This window comes from Oncorhynchus mykiss, chromosome 25 (genome assembly GCF_013265735.2).
Source record: "Oncorhynchus mykiss isolate Arlee chromosome 25, USDA_OmykA_1.1, whole genome shotgun sequence".
NCBI lineage: Eukaryota > Metazoa > Chordata > Actinopteri > Salmoniformes > Salmonidae > Oncorhynchus > Oncorhynchus mykiss.
This window is the reverse complement of record NC_048589.1, coordinates 22,213,769-22,222,516: the sequence shown is the minus strand read 5'-3', so window position 1 is coordinate 22,222,516 and position 8,748 is coordinate 22,213,769. Positions and strand designations below refer to the sequence as shown.

General features: G+C 42.9%; 1 protein-coding gene across 1 annotated transcript; it reads left to right on the top strand.

The window, feature by feature from the left end:
- Positions 1 to 1,291: 1,291 nt before the first annotated feature.
- On the top strand, positions 1,292 to 2,909 carry LOC110504206 (protein RD3-like). Its single transcript, XM_036962266.1, has 2 exons — positions 1,292 to 1,608; positions 2,540 to 2,909. Exons 1-2 carry the CDS (start codon positions 1,292 to 1,294, stop codon positions 2,907 to 2,909), a joined length of 687 nt encoding a protein of 228 aa, XP_036818161.1.
- The last annotated feature ends 5,839 nt before the right edge of the window (positions 2,910 to 8,748 follow it).

Genomic DNA, 8,748 nt, shown 5'->3' with positions numbered 1-8,748 from the left:
TGAGTAATGCTAGTGTCTGTCATGTCAAATAGCTCTCCCCCTACTTTCTTTCTAAATTCCCTCCCTTCAACCAAAAATTATTTCCCTTTTTTCTCTGAGTTTCTAACATTCCTCTCTTACTCGTCCTCCCTGTCATCTCCCCCACTCCTCTCATTCCGTGGCTGGGCCAGTCAGGCCTGGGGCAGTGTTGCAGAGAGAGCAGTCCCAGTCATCCCAGCTTCTCTCCGGGCGAGAGTAGGACTTTATCTACACAGCAGGCAGACACACTGTCAGAGCTGGGAGCAGCTCACACACACACACATCTAAAAATGCACAAGGGTTGACATGCACACACTCTTCAGCATCTAACAAAGCAGCTGACCTTACAACAAAGCAGCAGAAAAGGAAAGGAGACAGCATTGAGTCGGAGGAGAACCCTGAGTAACTCCGCTGGACACAGTCCACAGGACAGGAGAGCAGGGGCGAGTGAAGATTACGCAGTACAGAGAGGACAATTTCTTACAGACAGCAGAGGAGTGCAGACAGCGTATGAGCCACTCTCGATCAGGACTACAAGTCCAGTAAGAACCAGCGAATGGAGACTTCACTGACAGACCCATGGATACAGAGTCCTGGAGATGCTACTCTGAGGTGCCTGTGTTGATCTCTCTGCCTACGACTGGCTCTCCCTCAAGCATCCTCACTGCAGCATTCAAGAGTAAGTACCAACAACCATGTGTGTTTTATTTTTATTTTTTTGTAAATTACATTTCACAGTACATACGCTATTTGCCATTTATGATCAGAAAGTTCCAACAATAAAATGTCACTCATCTAGACAATAGCCACAAATGATTTGGCCCATTATTTTTAGACATTTTCTAGGACAGTCAGGTTTAATAAAACAAATTACTTTTCTTATGCTTTGAGACATTGATATAACACTACAGTACCCGTTACCCCAGGCTGCCTAATCTGAGTGTAGCTAAGGTGTGAGGTACAGAGGGAACCAACAGTCTGAGGAGTTCAGTACACACCCACACCTGGGCATCCTCCTCAACAGAGAGAATGCCACTGAATGATATCAGAACACTGATGAAGACAGAGGTCAGCTTGTATGGAGGTGATCCATTTCTCACTTTCCAACATGTCAAGTCTTCAACGAGTGCAGATCAAATCAATACAATTGCAATTCTTTCAACAGTTCTGTTAAAACAGACTTCAGGAGAACAGGACATCAGTGACAATACTTTTGATTCAGGATGTACAACACTTTATTTTCTCACTGCAGTAACCACAGTATTCCTCCGCCATGCCCCTATTCAGCTGGATGAAATGGTTGCGTGCTGAAGGAGAACAGGCTCAAGATGAGGGGACGTCTGCTAAGTCCACAGGGGTATTACCCAGCTGTACATTGATCAGGGAGCTGCTGTGGCACGTGGAGGAGAGGGAGCGCCTGGCACGGGAGGTGGAGCGGGAACACAGGTTGGCCCACAACACCGTGGGATACCCCCACTGGCTTCAGAGCTACCCAAGGTTACGCACGCTGATCCCCGCATCGGAGCGTCACCAGTTGGAGCGTTTGTGTGCCCAGATCCAGCCCATACACACCGCCACGGTGCTCTCCAGGTACATTGTACACCCATTTTCATACAGTAGTACCCTTTTCATATAAGCACACTGTGTCCGAAATAGCCACTGCCACCACACCAGGGTGAGAATAGGCGAAGGAGACGAGTCTCAAGGAGAGCGGGGCAGAGCAATCTGCCAGGGAAGCCACTGTGTTGTCGTCACAGAAGTAGGGAACATGGGGTGTGAATATGCAACAGTGAAGTGGATCCTATGTGGCTAGGCACAGTGAAAACAACCCCAGGGAAAGCACTCTGCATCAGCAATATCATATCCCTATTAAAATAAAAACATCCAACAACAATGTTTTACAGTGATGGTGACATTTGTATGAACACAGATTTGGTCTTTTGGAGGGCTAAATGAGAAATCATGACCCTTGTAATCATACTTGAAATAACCTTTAAATCCACCATGGGTCTTGCAAAAATGTATGTACATTAACTAGATGTGCATAACCACATCCACATGGTTGATCTTCACGGCTGTCAAAGAAATTGTTCAAAGCCCAGTTATACCACTGACGGAAGTGACACAAACACTCGACCCCCCCCCCAAGAACTCTCCATTCAATCCTGAGGTGTGACTAGGTTTGCATAAGCACATTACAACAGTAACAAGATCGCCCAATTATTCAAGGGATATTAGTCGGTTCGGAAACTCACTGCAAACATTTTACTTCTTTGCAAAATGTCCTCCTGACAACTAGATTGGAGTGAGCTCATAAATATGCCCTCAGCCTTGTCACCTCACACAATGCATGATACTTTGAAATAGCCTACATCATTATCAGCATAATTTGTCAACTAGGTCTAACAGATAATTGAAACCCAAAACAGCTTCTCCCAAATGGCCTCATTATTGTGGATAATGCAGTTTGGGTTAAAGAGTTTATTAACCCACAATATCCCTCTATCTATCCCATTCTCAGGTTCCGAGAGGTGCTGGCCAGCAACAACATCCTGCCCTGGGAGCTGGTGTACGTCTTCAAGCAGGTGCTGAGAGACTTCCTCAACAAAGAGGAAGGGGAAGAAGAGGAGGAGCATCTGCCGCAGCCAGCACTGCTTGGGCCAATGGAGGAATGGACCAACCGATACCAAATGAAGCAGGGCTTTGTCACACCCACCGTGCCGGACTGTGGTGAGCCACTGAGAGAGGAGATCCCAACCATCTCTGGATATGTGGACCGTACTATGAGAGGCTCTAGTCCTTTCACTGCCCATAGGGACTGGGACCTTCCCTACTACTACCATCACCCAGTGCCACACAACTCCCCAGAGGCCTACAGCACCATGCTGTGAGAGGAGACAGGGTGGTAAAGTAGTCCCCAACTCATGACCATGCTTACCTTCTATCCTTGTTATGTCATGCTTGAAAGAGTTGTAAATCCCCCCCCCCCCCCCCAAATGTGCATACAATTTTAGATTTATTCATTTGAATGTATGAACTGCAACACAATCTTGCACAGGACAAACACTTGGGGACAGATTCAGACATGCAACAATGTATACTGCTATCTACCTGAACTAGGGGTGCATCTCAATACTAGCTACTACAATAGGCTAGTCTACTAGCGAGCCTACTTCATTTACACTGACAAGTCAACCCGTGCTTAGACATTTTGGCACCTGGCTACAGATTACCATGAGTCATAATACCCATAAAACATACCGGTCAAACAAGGAAATGTTCCTATTGTTTTTCCACCATTCATTTTTTCCCATAGGGGATTTTAGAAACACTTCAAATAAGGGCTGTGTTTTGTGAAGGCTTATTCTGGCATAACAATAATCCATCCACCTGACAGTTGTGGCATATCAAGAAACTGATTAAACAGCATGATCATTACACAGGTGCCCCTTGTGTTGGGGACAATAAAACATCACTTTAAAACGTGCAGTCTTGTCACAACACCACAGATATCTGAAGTTTAGAGGGGGCGTGCAAATTGGCATGCTGACTGCAAGATGTCCACCAGAGCTGTTGACAGTTAATTTAATGTTAATTTCTCTACCATAAACTGCATCCAATATCAATGTAGAGAATTTGGCAGTATATCCAACAGGCCTCAAAACAGCAGACCACGTGTAACCATGCACAGCCCAGGACCTCCATATCAGGCTGCTTCACTTGTGGGAGGAGTATTTGTATGTAATAAAGCCCTTTGTGGGGAAAAACTCATTCTGATTGGCTGGGCCTGGCTGCCAAGTGAGTGGGCCTATACCCTACCAGGCACACCTATGGCTGCACCGTTCCCAGTCATGTGAAATCCATAGATTAGGGCCTAATGATTTTATTTAAATTGTATAATTACGTCAACTTTTCAAAGCGCTGTGCGTTCAGATTTATATCACCCGAAGCATGTGCACAATATGAAAATATACAAACGTATGCATACTTAACGAGCTGGTGCAAGTGTTTACATGGTTCTGCTCATGCTTCAGGTGAGAGATCTCAACACACTATAAACGTTTTGAAAAGTTGATGTAAATTTACTTGTCTGTGGATATATTGTCTCACCTTTCTACCTGCAAAAGGACAAACTGCACGGACATTCGGTAAAGTACGTAAAAAAATGTTATTCAACAGTCTCTTATGAGAAGACATTTCCAAGCATTTGTAAATTATAGCATTAATCTCAGACTGAACCAGAGCAGAGGTACAAGTCTGATTGTCAGGCAAGTAGCAATGTAGCTAGCTAACACAAAAGTATAAAGTTCCAATCTGGTAAATTAGCTACAGTGCTACATTGCGAGGGAACATGTACAATTTAACAATTCTACATTATCTAGCTAGCCAGTTTACTTACCTCTGTCTTGATGACTCCTCCGAATTTACTTTTTTTGGAGGTTCATCTGTGATTCTAATGGTAGCAAATTGGGTGCCCAATGTAAATCATTATGTTATCTGTTCTGCAGTTATTGCTTTGTTCATGTTTAATATTTTGTGGACTTCAGCGACCGCTTCGATTGGTCTGTGTTCAATGGTGATGCTGCAGAATTCTAAATTAGTTCAAAGGCACGTGACAGTACACCTGCTAAGGGGTTCCAACAGTCATAAACCCCGCTTATTAAAATGTTATTTTAAACCTAACCTTAACCACACTGCTATCCGTATGCCTATCCCTAACCTTAAATAAAGACCAAAAAACGACTTTTGGTTTTCATATTTTTTTTTACGATATAGCCCATTTTGACTCTGCTGTGGTAACTAGTGGAAACCCCGTTAAGGAGTCTGGGTTTGTCTGGATCCCTTGCAAAGGAGTCGAGAAGTCTGGGTTGGTCTGGATCAAACATCCATCTTCTGCAGGGGTTGTCAAAACTAATTTTGCCCTGATTTAGCCTCAGGAGCCGCATTGGTGGAAAAAGTACACAATTGTCATACTTGAGTAAAAGTAAATTTGTTTAGTGAGTCCGACAGATCATAGGCTGTAGGGATGACAAGGGAGGTTATCCATGGGATGTCCCTACACCTAACCTTAAAAGGTGCAGTATGCAGAAATCACTCTGCCATTTCCACATTACTAAAATTCAAATAGTTTGTCTAATTTTTGTTTGTGACAAAACAAGCAATGGTGTAGAGAATCACTATATCATCTAATCCACTGTGAAATATATTTTCAAAAACCACAAATATTGTATTTACAGCTGTTTGAAGCTGGGTGTACAAAACCAAAAGTAAATATGCAAAAGGGAAACTTAAGCATGGGACGCATAGAAATAGTGCACATAGAACATATCTACCACTTCTTGCTTTCAATGAAAATGACAGATCTATAACTCACATTTATATGTGAATTTGGTCGGGTAGCACAAAAAGTTCAATATTGCAGCTTTAAACACCTATCCCTTTTCAATTTCAACATGGTAATGTCAGAGTTGGGACATACCAAGGATTCCGTTTAGACTTTTCAAGGCCTTATTCGGTTTTCAACAAGTGCGAATGGTTGCATTGAAAATGTGTTATATTTCCTCACTGTCAAAATGTGGGGGGAAAATCCTCTATCCATCATTTTTAGATTTTTGCAGCCTGGTCTCAGACTGGACGTAACACAGTAAATATAAATCCGAGACACTCAAATTAGTATGATATGTTTGGTATGGTTACATAAAACAGAATAAACGAGAGTGGTTGGTATAATGCAAACATCTAGCAACCCAAAGGTTGTGCGTTCAAATCTCATCATGGACAACTTTTAGCAGCGACATACTACTTTTTAGCATGTTAGGTTAAGGGGTTAGGGGAAGGGATAGCTAACCCCTAACCTTAACCCTAACCTTGCTAACATTAGCCAGCTAGCTAACGTTAGCCACAACAAATTGGAATCCATACATATTGTAATGAAACAGGAAGCGAGTACGGCTTGAACCCTCAACCTTCTGGCCCAAGGCACAGTGAACCATCGACTGGCAGATTTGATATCTGCGCTTATAAACCAAGGTCACTACACAACTCCCTCCTTTCAAATAACTTTTTTTAAATGTAACCTTTATTTAACTAGGCAAGTCCGTTAAGAACAAATTATTATTTACAATGACTGCCTACAGTTGAAGTCGGAAGTTTACATACAACTTAGCCAAATACATTTAAACTCAGTTTTTCACAATTCCTGACATTTAATCCTGGTAAAAATTCCCTGTCTTAGGTCAGTTAGGATCACCACTTTATTTTAAGAATGTGAAATGTCAGAATAATAGTAGAGAGAATGATTTATTTCAGCTTTTATTTCTTTCATCACATTCCCAGTGGGTCAGAAGTTTACATACACACAATTAGTATTTGGTAGCATTGCCTTTAAATTGTTTAACTTGGGTCAAATGATTTCAGGTAGCTTTCCACAAGCTTCCCACAATAAGTTGGGTGAATTTTGGCCCATTCCTCCCGACAGAGCTGGTGTAAATGAATAAGGTTTGTAGGCCTCCTTGCTCGCACATGCTTTTTCAGTTCTGCCCACAAATTCTCTATAGGATTGAGGTCCGGGCTTTGTGATGGCCACTCCAATACCTTGACTTTGTTGTCCTTATTAAGCCATTTTGCCACACCTTTGGAAGTACGCTTGGGGTCATTGTCCATTTGGAAGACCCATTTGCGACCAAGGTTTAACTTCCTGACTGATGTCTTGAGATGTTGCTTCAATATATCCACATACTTTTCCTGCCTCATGATGCCATCTATTTTGAGTAGTGCACCAGTTCCTCCTGCAGCAAAGCACACCCACAACATGATGCTGCCCCCCCTGTGCTTCACGGTTGGGATGGTGTTCTTCGGCTTGCAAGCCTCCCCCTTTTTCCTCCAAACATAACGATGGTCATTATGGTCAAACAGTTCTATTTTTGTTTCATCAGACCAGAGGACATTTCTCCAAAAAGTACAATCTTTGTCCCCATGTGCAGTTACAAACAGTAGTCTGGCTTTTTTATGGTGGTTTTGGAGCAGTAGCTTCTTCCTTGCTGAGCGGCCTTTCAGGTTATGTCGATATAGGACTCGTTTTACTGTGGATATAGATACTTTTGTACCTATTTCCTCCAGCATCTTCACAAGGTTCTTTGCTGTTGTTCTGGGATTGATTTGCACTTTTCACAACAAAGTACGTTCATCTCTAGGAGACAGAATGCGTCTCCTTCCTGAGCGGTATTACGTCTGTGTGGTCCCATGGTGTTTATACTTGCGTACTATTGTTTGTACAGACGAATGTGGTAACTTCAGGCGTTTGGAAATTGCTACCAAGGATGAACCAGACATGTGGAGGTCTACAATTTTTTTCTGAGGTCTTGGCTGATTTTTTAAAACTTTCCCATGATGTCAAGCAAAGAGGCACTAAGTTTGAATATAGGCCTTGAAATACATCCACAGGTACACCTCCAATTGACTCAAATTATGTCAATTAGCCTATGACCTAATTTTCTGGCATTTTTCAAGCTGTTTAAAGGCACAGTCAACTTAGGGTATGTAAACTTCTGACCCACTGGAATTGTGATACAGTGAATAATAAGTAAAATAATCCATCTGTAAGCAATTGTTGGAAAAATGATTTGTGTCATGCACACAGTAGATGTCCTAAGCAACGACATTATCCGTCCCCCGGATGTGCCGCACAACGAGATGGAATACTTGTAAAAAATAAACACCATCTCATTATCCTCTGATTAGGACACATCATGGACCTCAAAAAGGTGAGAGGGTTATGTTCGGTGTAGACCACAATAGATATTACTCCCAACCCAACATAGACCTCGAAATGTTGTAGCGCCCATATGAGTGCTAGCGCTTCTTTTTGAATGACAGAGTAGTTCAACTGATAATGGTTAAACTTTTTGGAAAATAAACTAACAGGCCTCTCAACACCAGACACATTTTCTTGCAGCAAAACTACACCTGCCCCCACATGACTAGCATCCAGGCGAATAGCAGCCAGCACCGGAGTTGAGGTAAGCAACCTCTTTGCATCTTCAAATGCATGTTGACAATGAGAAGACCATACGTAAACAGCCTTAGCTTTCAGCAAATCTGTCAAGGGAGCGACCACAGTAGAGAAGTTCCTACAAAAGCTACGGTAATAGCCAATAATTCTCATGAAACGCATCAGTTCCTTTTTAGTAGTTGGTGGTGGAAAAGCATCAATAGCCACCACCTTAGCCCAAACAGGACGCACTTCACCCTGCCCAACCACCTTTCCAAGGAATGTAACGGTCGCCTGAGCAAACTCACATTTAGCCAGATTGATCGTGAGGCGACCTGCAGCTAGGCGGTCAAACAAGGCTTGAATACGGGACAGATGTAAGTAGCTGCCTCCCAAGTATCTGCATATATCACACATCGTCCAGATAAACAGTGCACCCGGCCAGACCGGAGACAACCCTGTTCATAAGTTGCTAAAAAGTGGCAGGTGCATTATGCAGGCCAAAACTCATAACCGAATATGAGTACAGACCAGAGGTTGTAATAAAGGCAGAGATTTCACTTGCCGTACTCATCAGTGGCACCTGCCAAAATCCCTTTAACAGGTCAAATTTGCTCACAAACTTAGCTGCTCCGACTTGATCAACGCAGTCCTCCATCCGAGGAAGAGGAAAGGAATCTGGCTTAGTGACACTGTTTACCTTCCGTACAAAATCTGTTTGTCCCATCCGGTTTACTGAC